General features: G+C 40.2%; 2 protein-coding genes across 2 annotated transcripts; both read right to left on the bottom strand.

The window, feature by feature from the left end:
* Positions 1-878: 878 nt before the first annotated feature.
* Positions 879-10,459, bottom strand: LOC119031275 (putative leucine-rich repeat-containing protein DDB_G0290503). The gene is made up of 6 exons (XM_037119677.1): positions 10,336-10,459; positions 5,187-5,297; positions 3,073-5,016; positions 2,826-2,894; positions 2,539-2,660; positions 879-2,347 (listed from the first exon to the last, which is right to left on the bottom strand). Exons 1-6 carry the CDS (start codon positions 10,457-10,459, stop codon positions 2,222-2,224), a joined length of 2,496 nt encoding a protein of 831 aa, XP_036975572.1. The 3' UTR covers positions 879-2,221.
* Positions 8,901-19,395, bottom strand: LOC119029661 (C-type lectin domain family 4 member M-like). The gene is made up of 8 exons (XM_037116717.1): positions 19,316-19,395; positions 15,222-16,018; positions 14,781-15,110; positions 14,341-14,409; positions 13,932-13,994; positions 12,470-12,612; positions 11,920-12,020; positions 8,901-11,730 (listed from the first exon to the last, which is right to left on the bottom strand). Exons 1-8 carry the CDS (start codon positions 19,393-19,395, stop codon positions 11,583-11,585), a joined length of 1,731 nt encoding a protein of 576 aa, XP_036972612.1. The 3' UTR covers positions 8,901-11,582.
* Positions 19,396-21,455: the final 2,060 nt, after the last annotated feature.

Raw genomic sequence — 21,455 nt, 5'->3', positions numbered from 1 at the left:
CATCTCTGCAGTGTCCACTTTACCCCGATAGTTACAGCAACTGTCACCGGCCCTCTCCATCGTGCCGACAGCGGGCGCCACTATCACAGCCACCACCCCTCTCCGTCGCGCTGACAGCGGGTGCTTCCATCACGGCCACCGGCAATTTGTGCCCGCCACCGGGAGAGTGACGGTAGCAGCTAGCTCAGACGGAGTCAATATGTGAGTTATCATTTTCTGTGCACATGCAGCATACATGATTCAGTTATTTCAAAACTAAAGCTCCTCCACAGCTGGAGTTATCCCAACTGATAACAATTGGGCAGACAGAGTCATTAGGGAGCTTGTGGTAATTAAGTAACTATCAGAAAAGTAACTGTATAAAAGAAGTATGGAAAGTAAGTACACGGAGGAGGCTCCCCTCCTGCATGTGGGCGTGGTTCCAGCACCTCTAACTGACACGCCCCCAGCATTTCACAGCAGAAGTGCTTGTTTTTCAATGGTTTTGAGACCTAATTTTATATACTTAGAGAGTATATTAATCTTTCAAATTTGGCTCAGTGGTCAATGACATGTGTTTCTGTGGTGTGACAAACTCATAACACAAATTTATTTCTGCTTTACAGGGACTTTAAGTTTACAGACCAAGTCCCACCAAGTGGTGTTAAGCAGATAGCTGCTAGCAAAGCACTTCCAATGAAGAGTTTTGGCAAAACTGATTGTCATTTTTATGTTGAGGCAGCGGGGGTGTTGTCAGCAGCTGCCGAATAATAAAGTAACTTGTAATCGAACTTAGTTACTTTTAAAAACAAGTGATCAGTAAAGTAACTAAGTTACTTTTCAAAGTAACTGTTTAAGAATGCATATGTTGGCGTTTACAATGCATAATAAACCCATGACCATCTTTAGGACTGTCATTCGGTAGAATTCAGCAGAATGTAGGCTACAATCTCTGACACAAATAAGGTGAGGTGTCGGATGTGCAGTGGGACAGAAAATGGCTCTTGACAATGTGAAGTCTAAAGAACTCAGACTTTTAGTGTTACTGCTACAGCTAGCTTAGCTACATCTGAATGTGACAGAAGCTACAGGACAAAATGAACTGGGTTTTTGATTGCATTTCTGTCAGGATGGACAACATCTGCTGGTGAAATAGAGAAACGTTTTGTAGTAGACAATTAATTAATTTTTCAATTAAATGGTAAAATAATGATGAAGATTCAGAAATGGAGTCTTGTGTAGGGTGTATCATTTTGCTTTTATTCCTATAGATAAGATAAAAATATAAAATTTCATTATGAATGATATAAAGCAAACATTATTGTTGAATTATGTGCAATACTACAACTCATTCTATTATGCTTTTTACATTAGATTAGATTAGATTTATCAAATAGTTGATGAAAAAGCAATAAAGGGGGAAAGCTCTTTGGCTGCATGCTTTCAGTTTTAAATGTTTATATTTTTTTCGGTGTAAGATTCTTTGTTTGAATATTTTATCCCTTTTTATACTGATCCTTTTTCTTTGTATTTCTAAATTAATGCAGGGTCAATGCTGAGAAATATACAAGGAGGAACACATGGCCAAGAGGAAGATACAGATGATGAGCAACCATCTGCAAGCAGCTCAGGCACACATCAACCCCAGCTGGCCAGCAGGTCTGTAGACTCTGCAACAGTACCAAGCACTGATCAACCGCCCTCAACCAGCAGTTTAGGGACAGATACACTGCAGAGAACCACCACCTCTGAAAGCACGAGTCCTGTCACTCAGAGTCCATCAGCAGGTGACAATGTTGAGATCTGTGTGTTATTGGTAGTGAGTTATATGTTTGGTAATAAAAAGTTGAACTGGCAAAAACAAACATTTTTTTCTCAGGGGGGCATCATAAAGGAATTATGCTTAGGGCATCAAAATGGCTAGTAGTGGCACTGGTTAAATCCTTTGTTCTGTTCAGATGAAACTGAGATTAATCTTGAGTTTTCTGTACTGTCTGATGGATTTTGGGTTATTGTTGGACTTTCTTTTCACAGACCCAGTGGAGTGAATGACCACAGCCTTCATCATTCCAGCTGTTTTCAGCATCATATGTCTTTATATTTCCACAGTTTTCAGTTGTTCTACCATTAGGCTCCCCAGAGGCCCAGTAGCTGTAATCAAACAAATAAACTTTTATTAGAGAATGTAATCAAAGAAACACAAGGAAATGATTTAATTTGAATCAAACAAACAAACAAACAATCAGCAAGCAAACAATAGTCTGAACCTTTTGGTCACTGGAGTCCCATCAACCCATTTCCACGTGCCCTCTGTCTCTGAGTCAGTCAGGCCAATCCACATGTACTTCTTGAAGTGGTTTGCAAACTCCTTTTTAAAAAAGAGACACAAACTATCAACAACTTAATTGAAATTCAAGTTTGATTTTTTCATTAAACTTATTTCAGTGTCCACCTGATGTTGAATTTTACAGTACTTAAGTATTTTAATTCTAAGCTTTAACACACACACACACACACACACACACACACACACACACACACACACACACACACACACACCTGTTCTTCTTTGCTGTTGATAATCATCAGGTCTGCACCTTTTTGAAGACAGTCATCTCGACTCTGTTGCCAGGTTTTCTTGGTAGAAGACACATAATAGAAACTACCCCTGAAATACATCCCTTGTTTTTGAGCATGTGAGAAACAGAAGAAAAATGTTAGTAACAAATTGCAAATGATTCATAAAAAGAAAGGAGACAAGACAGTATCAACCAGAAAACTGAATACTGATAATTTTGATGACGGTTTAATTTAATTTTAATGATTTATTGTATCATCTTGCTTACCAAAGATATTCAGAGTCCTCTCCAGGTTAGCTCTCTCGTCAGTCAGGTTTTTCAGACGGGCCTCAGTATCTGAAAAAAGATTGGTCATAATTATTTAAGTAATTAACACATTGATAACAATAGATTGTGAGAGACACATATTTAGAGAGCAGTCAGAGCAAATATTTATTCATATGGTCAGCTGACCACATTCGTTTTGCTTTTCTGTAACAATAGCTGCTTGCATGAGAAATTGTATTTTACTTACCTTGAAGCTTTCCCTGAAGATGACTTCTGTCTTTGGTCAGGACTTCAACTCTTTCTTGCAGCCCGTCTTTCTCTGTAGTCAGGTTGTAGTAACTGGTCTGTAACTGGTCTCTTTGTTTACTCAGGTTGTAGTAACTGGTCTGTAACTGGTCTATTTCTTCAGTCAGGTTGTTGTAACTGGTCTGTAACTGGTCTCTGTCTTCAGCCAGGTTGTTGTAACTGGTCTGTAACTGGTCTCTTTCTTCAGTCAGGTTGTTGTAACTGGTCTGTAGCTGGTCTCTTTCTTCATTCAGGTTGTTGTTACTGGTCTGTAACTGGTCTCTTTCTTCAGTCAGGTTGTTGTAACTGGTCTGTAACTGGTCTCTTTCTTTACTCAGGTTGTAGTAACTGGTCTGTAACTGGTCTCTTTCTTCAATCAGGTTGTTGTAACTGGTCTGCACCTGGTCTCTTTCATCAGCCAGGTTGTTGTAACTGGTCTGCAGATGGTCTCTTTCTTCAATCAGGTTGTAGAAACTGGTCTGTAACTGGTCTCTTTCTTCAGTCAGGTTGTTGTAACTGGTCTGTAACTGGTCTCTTTCTTCAGTCAGGTTGTTGTAACTGGTCTGTAACTGGTCTCTTTCTTCAATCAGGTTGTTGTAACTGGTCTGTAACTGGTCTCTTTCATCAGCCAGGTTGTTGTAACTGGTCTGTAGCTGGTCTCTTTCTTCAGTCAGGTTGTTGTAACTGGTCTGTAGCTGGTCTCTTTCTTCAGTCAGTTTGCTGTAACTGGTCTGTAACTGGTCTCTTTCTTCAATCAGGTTGTTGTAACTGGTCTGCAGATGGTCTCTTTTTTTATTCAGGTTGTTGAAACTGGTCTGTAACTGGTCTCTTTCTTCAGTCAGGTTGTTGTAACTGGTCTGTAGCTGGTCTCTTTCTTCAGTCAGGTTGTTGTAACTGGTCTGTAACTGGTCTCTTTCATCAGCCAGGTTGTTGTAACTGGTCTGTAGCTGGTCTCTTTCTTCAGTCAGGTTGTTGTAACTGGTCTGTAACTGGTCTCTTTCTTCAATCAGGTTGTTGTAACTGGTCTGTAACTGGTCTCTTTCTTCAATCAGGTTGTTGAAACTGGTCTGTAACTGGTCTCTTTCTTCAGTCAGGTTGTTGTAACTGGTCTGTAACTGGTCTCTTTCATCAGCCAGGTTGTTGTAACTGGTCTGTAGCTGGTCTCTTTCTTCAGTCAGGTTGTTGTAACTGGTCTGTAACTGGTCTCTTTCTTCAATCAGGTTGTTGTAACTGGTCTGTAACTGGTCTCTTTCATCAGCCAGGTTGTTGTAACTGGTCTGTAGCTGGTCTCTTTCTTCAGTCAGGTTGTTGTAACTGGTCTGTAACTGGTCTCTTTCTTCAATCAGGTTGTTGTAACTGGTCTGTAACTGGTCTCTTTCTTCAATCAGGTTGTTGTAACTGGTCTGTAACTGGCCTCTATTTTTAGTCAGCTTGTTGTAACTGGTCTCTAGATTATTTCTTTCTTCGGTCAGGATGTTGTAACTGGTCTGTACCTGGTCTCTTTCTTCAGTCAGATTGTTGAAACTGGTCTGTAACTGGTCATGTTCTTTAGTCAGTTTGTTGAAACTGGTCTGTAGCTGGTCTCTGTCTTTAGTCATGTTGTTGTAACTGGTCTGTAGCTGGTCTCTTTCTTCAGTCAGTTTGTTGAAACTGGTCTGCAGCTGGTCTCTTTCTTCAGTCAGGTTGTTGTTACTGGTCTGTAACTGGTCTCTTTCTTTAGTCAGCTTGTTGTAACTGGTCTCTAGATTATTCCTGTCTTCGGTCAGGATGTTGTAACTGGTCTGCAGCCGGTCTCTTTCTTTATTCAGTTTGTTGTAACTGGTCTGTAACTGATCTCTTTCTTCCGTCAGGTTGTTGCAACTGGTCTGTAATCTGACCATGTTCATTTCATGCATTTCATTGGTTACTGTGGTTTACAGACAAACACAAAAATTAAAAAATGCTCAGAGAATTTAGTTTTGGGTGATGAATTCACATATGAATACAAATGAACTTAGACCACAATTAACGATAACAAACAAATTCTGTTAACCAGTATCACTTATTGCTTCATCAGTATGCTAACTAAATACTCACATGTAACAACCAGAGTTATGAGTCCAGTCAGCAGGAGAAGACACAGCAGACCCAGAATCACTGCAGCAGCTCTGAGTGAGCTCTTCTTAACCCGTGTACTATCTACAGCAGCTGGAATTAGAAGACAATATTTGTAGCAATAGATTACAATCATGAAGCATTAAATAAAAAGACAAACCAGAGTTTAATCATAACAATTTGGTTATGAACTTTAAACAGATGCAGATGCCTTTAGATGGAGTGAAACCAGCCTCACTCTGTGATCACTCACCTAATGCTCTGAGTCATCAGAGGTGAAAAAAATCAGCTGATTCAGCTGAACTTCTCCTTCAAACTCTTTATTTGAAAAAAAATAAAAAGTTGTTGTTGCAGAAATTCTCTAACATGTCTTGCAACACTCTGAAGACCTTCCAGGAAATCCTCTCTCAAAATGTGCACTGTTGCACCCACTCTAAAATGATTATTCAGTCTTTGTATGACTGAAAGCTGACTTGTATAGATGAGAGAAGAGAGTACAGAACTGCAGCCCTCAGAGCACACACAGATACACTTATAAACATTAGTGGCCATCAACTACAATTTGCCACATTGTAACTCACTCAAAACATTTGAAGTTGCTGTCACAACTGGGGGAGAGCTTAAGTAAAACACATAAATAATAAGATATGATCATTAATAGAAATACTGGGATGAGACATTGCCCTGGACATTGACATTTGTTCTCTTTTCACACATGGCACCTCAAAACAGCAAATTCAAAAGTGTAAATGTAAACTTTTTTCACAGTAAAAAACTGTAGAAGCAGAAACCCTGAAGGCTCCCACCAAGAAATTTAAAATGAAATCCTCTCATCAGATTATTTGGAAAAGTATATCTGTGTGTCATCAAGAAAATAATGAACATTCTTTAATCCTTGATATTGTGGCAGAGCCTAAAGGCAGGAACACACCGGCCCAACCATTGGTCGGGAACAAATATGTTTGGTGTTTTCAGCTGCGTCGGAAGCTTTTGGAGCTGTGCGCACGTTGTCTGCTCTGACTGAACATGCGAAGTCTGAGGAGGAGGGCCGTCGGACGTCTGAGCCATTGGGTTCTCTGATTGGCGGTGTGCTAGCGAATCAGCGTGGTGTGTGGGGGGGCGGAATACTGTGTGCACATTGGTTTTCTACGCACTCCATTCCGGCATTCTCCGTTTTCATGCTTTGCATTTCTGGCATGAGACTAGTTGTTATGTCCGTTCAGGACAAATTAATTTGTGTTCGTTTGGTAATGCCTCACAGCATGTCGAAGCGGTGTGTTTCAATGCAACTTTTTTGCCAAACAGTTCACACAAGAGGCAAAGGAGTGGTCAGAGAGTGGTCGGATAAGGCAGTTAGACATCTGAGCAGTGTGTGGGGGCCTTAAAGATTGAGTGGCACTATTTTCAGACTGAGTACAATTAGGCCTGATCTACAGCATGTTAAAGCCAAATAAAAGTTTCCTCCAGAGGCATCAATAAAGTATATCAGACAGTTGTTAGTTTCACTGCTGTGGTTAACTTTTTTCCTCTCCACTTTCTTTACATTCAGATGAGTTCTTTGAGAATGTAGAATATAATGTTTGTGTGTAGTCTTATGTAACAATGTGAGTTACTTCTGCAACAAATATTTAGAATTGCACACTGACATATACACCGATCAGGCATAACATTTTGAGCACCTGCCTAATATTGTGAAGGTTCTGTCACAGTCTGGCTTTTAAACTGGACAAAAATGGGAGTACACACGAGGGGTTGCGGGATAACAATGAATAATTTATTTACAAAATAAACTGTACAAAATGTGTAGATCTCCAAACTGAGGAAAATGAGGAATAACACAAGTAAATGACCAAAAAAGCCCAGCCAGCATCTGGCCTGCAATCAGGCAGGCACCAAGCAGAAGGCCGACTTCAGGGTGAAGAGAGAGAGAGAGAAGACTGGCAGCTCCTCAGATTTAAAAAGATAGGCTACACCGAGCCCTTGGTGTAAGCCAGTCAGCAGCCAGCTCTGCTTCCTCTCTGCACTCGGCCTGAAACACAACAATAGAGACCTGGTGTCCTGGTTGAACTCTGCACCCCCATGAGGGCATAATGACACAGGCACCCTACTAGGGCCGTGATAACACTGGCCCAAACATTGGATTTCTGAAACATTTGGTGAGACTCGGACGAGTTCAGGAACAAATCTGTCTGTCATTTCCTGTTTTCATGTATTGGATTAGCATTAGCATTAGCACCGCTTAGCATGGTTGTGATTGTGAAGCTTAGAGAAGCCAGATCACAGAAACATATCTGGGAACGTTGTACTTTCTTTGTAGTACAGGCCTCTGGTGTTTTGACCATCTCATTTTCAACAATGTTATACTTCTACTCCACTACATATCAGAGGCAAATGTTATGTTTTACATTTGTCGAACAGCTTTATTTACTACTTTTAGAATATTTTTTCACATCCCTCCTATGCAGTGAGAACAACATATCTCCAAATGTAGTAATTTTTAGTGTTTATGATTAATAAAATTAAAAGATATTGAAACTATTACACAAAAGCACATCATGATGACACACAACTCTATTCAACCATCAAACCAAGTGATTAAACGTCCGTTCAACACTCAAACTAGACTTCACATGAAAAAGGTTGTCCAATCTTGAAAGGTCATCCACGCACCTCGATCACTGCAACTCCCTTTATACATGTGTCTCTCAAAAGTCCCTCCATTATAACTTACACTCAGATACACACATAAAACATAGTTTTAAAGGAACAGAGTGGAGCTGCTGTGTCTGCATGCACTGCCATCTTGGTCAAAATCCCCTCCAACTTAAACAGTTGTGACCACGTCACTCCATCATGTTTTAACATCTTTACATTGGTTACTAGTGTTTTTTAGAATTGATTCAAAAATACTTTTAAGAACTTTTAAGGCCCCCTCTGGTTTGGCACCTCCATACATCTCAGTGCTCTTCTCCTTTGGCTAAAGTTGCTGACTGATATCATCAGAAAAAACTTTGCTCTTGCAGCTTAAAACCAAAGGTAATAATGCATTTTCTGTCAGAGCCCTCAATCTCAAGCATGCTGAATCAGTTCCACATTTTAAGTAAGTTAACTTCATAAACAAACTTGTACAAAGATGAGAACACTTGAACTAAATTGGGGCTATCTTTCTCACCAGGCACTGCCGTAGTCCGTTCGTCTTTTTCTTCAACAGAGTGGCTCTGAAATGAAACACCCGTCACTGGAGCGTCTGCTTCATAGAATATCATCTCCATATTTTATCACTGAGATTGATGACGGTGCTGGTCAAAGTGTTTTCTTAAAATGGTGCTGGTCTGTGATGTGATGCCTCTTTTATACCTGCCTCTGCTTATACAGCAACTCTCTCTGTCTCTTCTTCCTGTTTTTTCACTAAGTTGTGTTTCTTTTTAAACTTACACTGCAATAACCTTCACCCTCAAGGCTTATCATTCCTTAAAGAAGAACTTGGGTCGATTTAAACATGCAGCTTTATTGCTCAAGCTACTCTTGACTTGCCAGTACCGAAGACGCAAACACATCTGGTCCAACCATTACAGGGCTCCGTGAACGGAGAGTTAGCACTGACAGCTAACAGCATGGGGTCAGAACTTTGCACTGTGTTTTAAGCATCTTAACATGCTCAACATCTCACCCCAAAAGTTATGCAACATCAGCAGACACCTTACAACACAGCACTGTAGTGTGTATGACACAAAATGAATAAAAAAGTAGTTAAAACAGTGTGTTTGTGCAAGTAGCTACATACCGGTATGTTGACATCCGTGTCTTCTGGTAGCTAAACCAAACTAGTCAATCAATCGAGCATGCGCTTACACCCTCACTGGCAGAGACGGAAACTTGAATTTTGCAGACAGAAACATATTCGAGCATTTTCGTTTTTCTGTTCATAATGTACATGTCCATGTTACAGCCTGTCATGAGCCATGAGCCTTACAATAGCCTGTTAATCCTGTTAAGCGCACACTCGATGGATATACTAGTTTGGAGGCATTCTCAGACTGACCCCTGAGGTCAGCTAGAGGTCACTGACCTCTGTAATATGTAATTTTCTTGCAAAAAATTGTAAATGTGTGTGTATTGTATGTATGTTTTTTTGTATTTTAACATTTAAATATGCAAATGAGGCCTTATCTCATGAAAAATGTTATAATTTGCATATATTTTAAGAAACAAAATCAGATCGTGTGATAAAGCCAGGCTCAAAATATTTTTTCCGTTTTGTTTTCATATTGGATGGGAAAATAATTACAGAGGGGTTTGTGGACATCTACTTCTCCTATCCTGTAAATCAGAATGTCAATAGCCAGAGTTTTTAGAAATAATGTGGAAATATCTGCGTTTTCCATTTGTGTAGACGGGATCTTATTTTCCTACAGTTCTGGGTTACAGGGTGGAGCAGACACAATAAGCTGCCCTTATTTAAGTCTCCACCTGTAAAGACACAGTCAAAGCACAAGGCCCAACTTGCTGCTCTGAAGAGTGATGCCTGTTTTCTCATCTGTACAAATCATGTCAAACAATGGAGGGTGATCTCGATCAGTTTTTCAGTCATGAGAATCAGTCAGCACCACCATCCTTATCCCAAGGAGGTGCATTAATGATTACTTACTTCCATTAATTCTGGCTAGTCAGAAACCAGTGTTGGTCAGGTAGAAGCAGTTTTTATCGATGGTGCTGCAGCTGCACATATGTTGAAACCAGGTACTGCTAAAACCTTCCAGGCCTATGCTGACAATGTTTTTGTACCATACATAGTATCACAGTTGAAAGACACAAAACGCATGTACATTGTTTGGGATGTGTACCAAACAAATAACCTTAAAGCCAAAAAGACTGCCTGGGATACATGGCATGTATATCCAGAAGTTACAGAGGCTTTCCATTAAATGTTGCATATTCCACAAGAGTTGAGTGATCTTTCCTTGTCTCAACTAGAACCTTTTGTGGTGCTTATCTATGACAGAACAAGTGCATGCTTAGATGTCACAACATTTTGCCCATAGATCAAGATCACTGGAAAACATCCCCCCTACGCAAGCTGCTTTGCGGCAACACATCAAAAGAGCAATGCACCAGGCTAAGATAATGGAACCTTGCCTTGGTTCCAAGCCCACAGTTACCAGAGTAAGCACTGAGTACCTCAGACTGGGGATGGACTGATACAGATGCAGGCTGGCAGCCATGTTGGACGATACTCCCAGAGGCATCATAGGCATCTTGCTATGAGCTTGTGCACTATGGGGGTAAAAAGTGTTGCCCCAGGCACTGTAAATGCAATAAGCCAGCATTAAAGTGCACAGCACTCTGCACATGTTCTGGTGACTCAAGTGACTAAAACTGTTTTGTAGGCCAGTATTTTTCTTACCCCCGAAAGCTAAGGCCTCTACAACAACTTTCACTATACTGTTTTGGCATGCTGATATGTTACCTGTTAAATGTTACATTGGAAATTTCTGACAGGAGGTCAACTTCAAGTGGGGCTACATTTTTGTCATGTCCACATTCGTATGGAATTGTTTGGTGAAATCTAAAGGACCTGTCCATTTTGTACTTAGATTCACCCAATCGCTAGATCTTTTTTTACCAGTGACCTTCACTGCACTTAATGATGACCATATCTTAAATTAAAGCTTAGGTCATCAAGATCAAACCCTGAAAGTTTTATGCTTGTTTCACAAAAAGCAAGATTGTCCCTATTTTAAGAGCTTAACAGCCCCACTACTTCTGTTTTTTAAGAAGTGGAGGTTATGAACTGGTTTGTCAATCTTGTACAATCTGTATACAACATTTTTGCAAGTGTCTTAGTGAAGATTCTTCATAACTGATAGGGGATATTCTGAACTCTGAGAAGACTCAGGTTAGTAGAACAGTAAAACAGAATTTCTTTATAAAAATCATACAGTTTTTTAAAAGAAGAATAAAAGTACGTGACAATGATGATAAAATACTTTTATTTACATTCCAAGCCAGAAATGCAAAATGCTTCAAGATGAAATATAATAGAGGAAATATCAAATGCAAAAAAACAAGATGTATACAACACAAAAGTAGTAAGCACAACAATATTTAGACCCAAAAAATAAACTACATCTATGATTAAAAATGAAAGGAAAGAAAAGGGGGCTCTATGACAACTGTTTGATTTTAACCTTGAGAAGAAACATCATTACCCAAAGAAATGTCTAAATTAAATGGAAAAATACATAAATTGTGGCTGTCCTCTGAAGCAAATAAAATCTGACCCAACTGAATCTGTAATTGATGCTTATGTGCCACTGTGTTAAATGTGTTTCACTGCTGTCAATACAAAATAGCTGTCATGGTGGTGTCTATGCTGAGTTACAGGGTAACTTTCTTTTCACACATCCAGAAGTTTTCATTTTCACATGTTTCATCATTCCAGTTGTCTACATATTTTATGTAATATACTGTTACACAATCCTCATTTCTGCCTCGATAACTGTTTGGTTCACCGGAGCCCCAGAATCTGAAACCAAAGACAAATACGTTTTAAACATGATGCAAACCAGAAACTCAAAAACAACAACAAACAACAATTAAAATTCAACCAATCTACTCAGGTACTATGCACTTTAAGAGTAAGTGAAAGAAGCTAAAATACCTCGAGTTCAACACTATGGTTTACTTATTTTGAATGAAAGAGTAATGTGCGTACCTTGTTGTCAGTCGAGTGCCATCCACCCATCTCCACACCCCCTCCCACTGTCTGTCCGTCAGTCCAATCCACATCACCTTCTGGTGCTGTGTTATTAACTCCTTGTTTTTAAAGAGAAACTTAAAGTAATTATTGCAGTCATGTTGATAATATTTGGATGTAAAAAAAAAAAGTAAAAATAAAAAAAAATCTAGAGATCGCTTTCCCTTAAAAACATTATTATTTGTGATTGACAGTTGTCTCCAGCTTCTTCCGAGGTCGATAGTATAACACTGTTGGTATTACCAAATATCTGTGTGTTGTCAGCAATCAACAGTCTAGGTAGCTGGCAGTTTGTTGAAAAAAAAATCTTAAGAATGGCTGAGTTCTACAGTATATTGTAGCATACTGTGCTGCCCAATGTTAGCTAGCTAGTGTTAGCAGTGTCAGTGCTCATGGGCACTCTCTCTTTCGCTCACTCACACACGTGCACACACACACACACACACACACACACACACACACACACACACACACACACACACACACACACACACACACACACACACACCTGTTCTTCTCTGCTGCTGATAATCACCAGGTCTGCATCTCTCTGCAGACAGTCATTTCTACTGTCTTGCCAGGTCTTCTTAGTTGAAGAAATGTAATAGACGCTGTCACTGAAATAAAACCATCCTTGTTGCAAGTAGCGTTCTGTTGATAAAACAGTGAACAAAAATATTTCAATCTAAGCCAGAAGGACATTTAAAAACTACTAACATGGATTTATTAAACAAGATTTTCACTCATATAAAGCAATAAAATACTGTCTTCATAACTACTTTATCAATTACGTAGTGACTCAAAAACATTGCATTTAATATTCCTGCCATGATCCCGTTTTGTTGTTCTTGTGTTGCCTGTTTTGTTGTGAAAGTGTGCCCGCATGTTTCATGTTGTTTTTAGTTCTTCCCTTTGTGTTATTTTGCCTCATTTCAGTGTTTTTCTGTTCCTTTCCCTCACCTGTCCTTTCCCCACCTCACTCCACCTGCACCTCATCCCATCATTAGTGCATTTGCATAAAATCTTTGTTCTCCTTGATGTCTTAATAAGTTCATTATGTCTTCCCCCATGATGCCACCCTGTGTTTCCCACCAACATCATCTACAGTATCTTCTTCAGTGTCTCCTCGTGTCTCCCCTTGGTATGTTATTGGTTTTTGCTCCTTGTTGTTCATATTCATTTGTACTTTATGTTTGTTTTCACTTGGTTTCAGCCATTTTTGTTGCTACTATGTAATTTTGTCCTCATGACTCATTTTGGTATATCTGGATTTCTCAGTTTTAATGTCATTCAGCTTGTTAAATTAAAGCTCTTTTGTTCTCAAATCCTGCCTCCTGTGTGTTGTCTGCATTTGGGACCTCCCTTTCCCCTATAATTGTAACAGAATGAACTGACTGAGAATGGATCCAGCAGTCAACAGCACACAATTTTTGGACATATTTGACATATGAAGTTTTACTTTGAATGACAACACAGACATTGTGTAGAAACTAAAAGCCATAGCCATGTTTGAATTGAGGCTATTCTATAAGCCCTGGTTGAAGGGAGCTCCAGGTGCTGCAGAACACTCATCTGAAGTGAAGATGTTTAAAAAGACTTAAAGTGAAAGATTACAAGGCAGTGAGTCCCAGATAGCTGCTAGCCACCAGGCTGTTAGCCATCCATTAGCTCCAGGGTCTGCCAGTCCTCAGCCAAGAACTGTTTACGACAGCCCCCAAGAAAGCGATGTCCCTAACCACATCCTGGCTCCCCAACATCTGGCTCCCTGTTCTGCTGTTCTTTGCGGCCTGCCCAGAGCCCCGGCTGATATGTTGGAAATCTGGCCGACACCTTTGCCTGCTCCCCCATAGACAGCCCGGCCAACACCTATTCCTGACCGTCAGCTTGGGTCATAGGTTTTCTGCCTTTGCCACCGGCTGGCTGTCTTAATAACTGACTACTGGTAGTGATATATTTATTCTCATACTTACTGAGAACATTGAGCTGTCTCTCCAGCTTGCCTTTCTCTTCAGTCAAGGAATTCAGACGTAGAGCTGCCATTTTGGGTAAAGAGGTAACCATCATATGCATATATCACTTTAAAACTTTTCCCAAATTCCACAATTTATGGGTATTCATTATACATTTTAATATTCATTATGGGTAGATGAGATAAGAATGTATAGGTTGAAAACTGTGACATTGATTTTACTTAAATATTGACTATCCTTTTTTTGTGTGTTTTTTTCACATACTGTAACAGTCAATTTATGGTACTGGCAGGATTTAACTAGGAGCCTTCATACGATGCGTAACAGATGTCAACTATGTTTATCATGTGTTTGACTTACATTTAAATCTGAGCCCTTTTGAAGATCTTTGTTTCATCATCATACTTACCAAAGTCATTCAGCGCCCTCCTCAACTTGTCTCTTTCTTCAGTCAGGATTTTATAACGCTCCTCAATATCTAGTGGACAAGTCACCATTATTTGCAACATAATCAGATTAGGTTCACAACTAAAGAGACAATTCACTTTAAAACTAAATGAACATATGAGGTATTGGACTCTTTGAAGTCAATTCTGATGTATCTGGGCACTTCTGTGTACACGAAATTTAATTTAAGTCCTCATACTGAAGTCTCATTAAGACACCTTACATTGTGCACACAATATTTTGCACCCTTTATACCTTTCCTGCTATTCTATGTTAAGAAGGTAAAAAGGAGAGATGTACTGTATAGCTCCAAGCTATACATTAGAGCAATACAGCTTAGCATCTGTTTTAGCAGCCAGCAATTACATCACAGTCTCTTCAGAAATTTAATTCTCTGGTTACCTTCAACCTTTCTCCGAAGATCACTTCTCTCTTTGGTCAGGGCTGTCACAAGTTGGTGGTAACTGGTCTGTAACTGGTCTCTTTCTTCAGTCAGAATGTTGTAACTGCTCTGTAACTGGTCTCTTTCTTCAATCAGGTTGTTGTAACTGGTCTGCAGCTGGTCTCTTTCTTCAGTCAGGTTGTTGTAACTGGTCTGTAACTGGTCTCTTTCTTCAGTCAGGTTGTTGTAACTGGTCTGTAACTGGTCTCTTTCTTCAATCAGGTTGTTGAAACTGGTCTGTAACTGGTCTCTTTCTTCAGTCAGGTTGTTGTAACTGCTCTGTAACTGGTCTCTTTGTTCTGCCAGGTTGTTGTAACTGGTCTGTAACTGGTCTCTTTCTTCAGTCAGGATGTTGTAACTTGTCTGCAGATGGTCTCTTTCTCCAGTCAGGTTGTTGTAACTGGTCTGTAACTGGTCTCTTTCTTCAGTCAGGATGTTGTAACTTGTCTGCAGATGGTCTCTTTCTTCAGTCAGGTTGTTGTAACTGGTCTGTAACTGGTCTCTTTCTTCAATCAGGTTGTTGAAACTGGTCTGTAACTGGTCTCTTTGTTCAGTCAGGTTGTTGTAACTGGTCTGTAGCTGGTCTCTTTGTTCAGTCAGGTTGTTGTAACTGGTCTGTAACTGGTCTCTTTCTTCAGTCAGGATGTTGTAACTTGTCTGCAGATGGTCTCTTTCTTCAGTCAGGTTGTTGTAACTGGTCTGTAACTGGTCTCTTTCTTCAATCAGGTTGTTGAAACTGGTCTGTAACTGGTCTCTTTGTCCAGTCAGGTTGTTGTAACTGGTCTGTAGCTGGTCTCTTTGTTCAGTCAGGTTGTTGTAACTGGTCTGTAGCTGGTCTCTTTCTTCAGTCAGGTTGTTGAAACTGGTCTGCAGATGGTCTCTTTCTTCCGTCAGGTTGTTGTAAATGGTTTGTAGCTGGTCTCTTTCTTCAATCAGGTTGTTGTAACTTGTCTGCAGATGGTCTCTTTCTCTAGTCAGGTTGTTGTAATTGGCTTGTAACTGGTCTCTTTCTTCAGTCAGGTTGTTGAAACTGGTCTGCAGCTGGTCTCTTTGTTCAATCAGGTTGTTGTAAATGGTTTGTAGCTGGTCTTTTTCTTCAGTCAGGATATTGTAACTGGTCTGTAGCTGGTCTCTTTCTTTAGTCTGGTTGTTGTAACTGGTCTGCAGATGGTCTCTTTCTTTAGTCTGGTTGTTGTAACTGGTCTGCAGATGGTCTCTTTCTTCAGTCAGGTTGTTGTAACTGGTCTGCAGATGGTCTCTTTCTCTAGTCAGGTTGTTGTAATTGGCTTGTAACTGGTCTCTTTCTTCAGTCAGGTTGTTGAAACTGGTTTGTAGCTGGTCTTTTTCTTCAGTCAGGATATTGTAACTGGTCTGCAGCTGGTCTCTTTGTTCAATCAGGTTGTTGTAACTGGTTTGTAGCTGGTCTTTTTCTTCAGTCAGGATATTGTAACTGGTCTGTAGCTGGTCTCTTTCTTTCATCTGGTTGTTGTAACTGGTCTGCAGATGGTCTCTTTCTTCAGTCAGGTTGTTGTAACTGGTCTGTAACTGGTCTCTTTGTTCAGTCAGGTTGTTGTAAATGGTTTGTAGCTGGTCTTTTTCTTCAGTCAGGATATTGTAACTGGTCTGCAGATGGTCTCTTTCTTCAGTCAGGTTGTTGTAACTGGTCTGCAGATGGTCTCTTTCTCTAGTCAGGTTGTTGTAATTGGCTTGTAACTGGTCTCTTTCTTCAGTCAGGTTGTTGAAACTGGTCTGCAGCTGGTCTCTTTCTTTCGTCTGGTTGTTGTAACTGGTCTGCAGATGGTCTCTTTCTTCAGTCAGGTTGTTGTAACTGGTCTGTAACTGGTCTCTTTGTTCAGTCAGGTTGTTGTAACTGGTCTGTAGCTGGTCTTTTTCTTCAGTCAGGATATTGTAACTGGTCTGTACCTGGTCTCTGTCTTTAGTCAGGTTCTTGTTACTGGTCTGTAACTGGTCTCTTTCTTCAGTCAGGTTGTTGTAACTGGTCTGTAGCTGATCTCTTTCTTCCGTCAGGTTGTTGCAACTGGTCTGTAATCTGACCATGTTCATTTCATGCATTTCATTGGTTACTGTGGATTACAGAAAAACATAAAAATTAAAAAATGCTCAGAGAATTTAGTTTTGGGTGATGAATTCACATATGAATACAAATGAACTTAGACCGCAATTAACAATAACAAATTCTGTTAACCAGTATCACTTATTGCTTCATCAGTATGCTAACTAAATACTCACATGTGACAACCAGAGTTATGAGTCCAGTCAGCAGGAGAAGACACAGCAGACCAAGAATCACTGCAGCAGCTCTGAGGGAGCTCTTCTTAACCCGTGTACTATCTACAGCAGCTGGAATTAGAAGACAATATTTGTATCAATATATTACAATCATGAAGCATTAAATAAAAAGACAAAACAGAGTTTAATCATAACAATTTGGTTATGAACTTTAAAGAGATGCAGATGCTTTTAGATGGAGTGAAACCAGCCTCACTCTGTGATCACTCACCTAATGCTCTGAGTCATCAGAGGTGAAAAAAATCAGCTTAATCAGCTGAACTTCTCCTTCAAACTCTTTATTTGAAAAAAAAATGTTGTTGTTGAAGAAATTCTCTAACATTTCTTGGAACACTGTGAAGACCTTCTAGGAAATCCTCTCTCAAAATGTGCACTGTTGCACCCACTCTAAAATGATTATTCAGTCTTTATATGACTGAAAGCTGACTTGCATATATGAAAGAAGAGAGTACAGAACTGCAGCCCTCAGAGCACACACAGATACACTTATAAACATTAGCGGCCATCAACTACAATTTGCCATGTTGTAACTCACTCAAAACATTTGAAGCTGCTGTGACAACTGGGGGAGAGCTTGAGTAAAACACATGAATAATAAGATATGATCATTAATAGAAATACTGGGATGAGACATTGCCCTGGACATTGACATTTGTTCTCTTTTCACACATGGCACCTCAAAACAGCAAATTCAAAAGTGTAAATGTAAACTTTTTTCACAGTAAAAAACTGTAGAAGCAGAAACCTGAAGGTTCCCACCAAGAAAATTAAAATGAAATCCTCTCATCAGATGATTTGGAAAAGTATATCTGTGTGTCATCAGCAAAATAATGAACATTCTTTAATCCTTTTTGATCAAAAGTAAAGAGAGTTGCGTTCATAAGCCTCTCGATTACAACTCGCAACACAAGCGCCACCATCTTGCATCTCGCGCAAGCACAGAACGTACACACTACTGTGGAGCAGGCAGCATGTCGAAGCGGTTTGTTTCAGTGCAACTTTTCTGCCGAACAGTTCACACAAGAGGCAATGGAGTGGTCAGAGAGTGGTCGGATAAGGCAGTTAGACGTCTGAGCAGTGTGTGGTTGGCCTTAAAGATTGAGTGGCACTATTTTCAGACTGAGTACAATTTGGCCTGATCTACAGCATGTTAAAGCCAAATAAAAGTTTCCTCCAGAGGCATCAATAAAGTATATCAGACAGTTGTTAGTTTCACTGCTGTGGTTAACTTTTTTCCTCTCCACTTTCTTTACAGTCAGATGAGTTCTTTGAGAATGTAGAATATAATGTTTGTGTGTAGTCTTATGTAACAATGTGAGTTACTTCTGCAACAAATATTTAGAATTGCACACTGACATATACACCGATCAGGCATAACATTTTGAGCACCTGCCTAATATTGTGAAGGTTCTGTCACAGTCTGGCTTTTAAACTGGACAAAAATGGGAGTACACACGAGGGGTTGCGGGATAACAATGAATAATTTTTTTACAAAATAAACTGTACAAAATCCAAACTGAGGAAAATGAGGAATAACACAAGTAAATGACCAAAAAAGCCCAGCCAGCATCTGGCCTGCAATCAGGCAGGCACCAAGCAGAAGGCCGACTTCAGGGTGAAGAGAGAGAGAGAGAAGACTGGCAGCTCCTCAGATTTAAAAAGATAGGCTACACTGAGCCCTTGGTGTAAGCCAGTCAGCAGCCAGCTCTGCTTCCTCTCTGCACTCGGCCTGAAACACAACAATAGAGACCTGGTGTCCTGGTTGAACTCTGCACCCCCATGAGGGCATAATGACACAGGCACCCTACTAGGGCCGTGATAACACTGGCCCAAACATTGGATTTCTGAAACATTTGGGGAGACTCGGACGAGTTCAGGAACAAATCTCTCTGTCATTTCCTGTTTTCATGTTTTGGATTACTGGCACGAGACTAGCACCACCCGATGTTTGAGACTTGTTGCATCTCGCGCAAGCGCAGAACGTACGCGCTACTGTGTAGTTGGCAGTAGTCGAGGCAGTATGTTTCAATGCAACTTTCATGCCGAATGGGTCAGACGAAAGGCAACAGAGGGGAAGGATAAAGGCAGTTGGCTATTGGTTTGAGTCTGGGCAGTGTGGATCCTCTGGGTCCTGTATGTTGGGGGATGAGGCCTCCATGGATCAGACCTGCTCAGCATGTCTTACAGATGCTCGATCAGATTGGGGTCTGGGGAATTTGCAGGCCTGGTCGACACCTTGGGCCCTTTATTGGGGGTCGCTGCCATCATGTAGTGTTTTTGTGATGAGGGTGTGCACTTAGTAAACAACAGCGTTTGGATGGGTGGTGCGTGTCAAGTGGCATTCACATGAATGCCATCATCCCAGCAGAATATTGCATTGAATTGCAAGGGTATCTACTGAGGATTCACAGGGGCTGTGTATTTGAGAGTAGTGAGAAGCTCTCGCTGAAGATTCTGTCGGGGAGGAGGAAGAAGAGGAGGAGAAGGTCGTTCATGGTGGCGCTGGTGGATACCGTGGAGTGTGAGCTCAGGAGAGCTCCGGATAAGGCTGTTGGCTGTAGCGGTGCTGATGGCTGGGTCACTGGAAACAGAACTGTTGGTTGTTGGAAATGAGGTGTCAGGTTCTGTTAAGTCAGGCAGTCTGTGTTGACCAATACTATACTGCTGCTGTTTATCTTATTTGTACAGCGCACCAGACTCTGTGAAGTGAAACACTTCTTGTACAACCATTTAAAGAACATCAGAGGGCTCCCAAGTCTGCTTTGGGGTTACAGCTGAAAGAATGAGGCTGAAAATTTCATAAACTGCATAAAAATACATGAGAGAACATATTCATTTAATGCAATACACAAATGTAAGTATAATCAAATAATCTACTTGTGCTCTAATGATGGGGCAGTGATATTACCGTACAAGATTGTTGATTTACACAATTACACAGTCGGCAATATTTGTGTCAACTGTCCATCCTGCATTTGTCAGCTGTAACTGTGTTGCTTTAAGCCTGCATTATGTGTAACTTCTCATATTTGTGTAATAGTTTGCTCTTCTTTAATAACATATTCTTTCTCTCCTGCCAGAAGAGTTTTCCTTGCTTGTGAAAAACCTGGGCTGACTTATAGACTTGACCAGCTTCATGTGACCACTTAGCATGGTTGTGATTGTGAAGCTTAGAGAAGCCAGATCACAGAAACATATCTGGGAACGTTGTACTTTCTTTGTAGTACAGGCCTCTGGTGTTTTGACCATCTCATTTTCAACAATGTTATACTTCTACTCCACTACATATCAGAGGCAAATGTTATATTTTACATTTGTTGAACAGCTTTAGTTACTACTTTTAGGACATTTTTTCACATTCCTCCTATGCAGTGAGAACAACAGATCTCCAAATGTAGTAATTTTGAGTGTTTATGATTAATAAAATTAAAAGATATTGAAATTATTACACAAAAACACATCATGATGACACACAACTCTATTCAACCATCAAACCCTGTGATAAAACCTCCATTCAACACTCAAACTAGACTTCACATGAAAAAGGTTGTCCAATCTTGAAAGGTCATCCACATACCTCGATCACTGCAACTCCCTTTATACATGTGTCTCTCAAAAGTCCCTCCATTACAACTTACATTCAGATACACACATAAAACATAGTTTTAACAGAACAGAGTGGAGCTGCTGTGTCTGCATGCACTGTCATCTTGGTTAGAATCCCCTCCAACTTAAACAGTTGTGACCACGTCACTCCATCATGTTTTAACATCTTTACATTGGTTACTAGTGTTTTTTAGAATTGATTCAAAAATACTTTTAAAAACTAACTAACTAAACCTAACCCTAACCCTAAGGCCCCCTCTGGTTTGGCACCTCCATACATCTCAGTGCTCTTCTCCTTTGGCTAAAGTTGCTGACTGATATCATCAGAAAAACTTTGCTCTTGCAGCTTAAAAACAAAGGTAATAACACATTTTCTGTCAGAGCCCTCAATCTCAAGCATGCTGAATCAGTGCCACATTTTAAGTAAGTTAACTTCATAAACAAACTTGTACAAAGATGAGAACACTTGAACTAAACTGGGGCTATCTTTCTCACCAGGCACTGCCGTAGTCCGTTCGTCTTTTTCTTCAACAGAGTGGCTCTGAAATGAAACACCCGTCACTGGAGCGTCTGCTTCATAGAATATCATCTCCATATTTTATCACTGAGATTGATGACGGTGCTGGTCAAAGTGTTTTCTTAAAATGGTGCTGGTCTGTGATGTGATGCCTCTTTTATACCTGCCTCTGCTTATACAGCAACTCTCTCTGTCTCTTCTT

The sequence above is a fragment of the Acanthopagrus latus genome, chromosome 1 (genome assembly GCF_904848185.1).
Source record: "Acanthopagrus latus isolate v.2019 chromosome 1, fAcaLat1.1, whole genome shotgun sequence".
Lineage (NCBI taxonomy): Eukaryota > Metazoa > Chordata > Actinopteri > Spariformes > Sparidae > Acanthopagrus > Acanthopagrus latus.
This window is presented reverse-complemented; position numbering and strand designations above follow the sequence as displayed.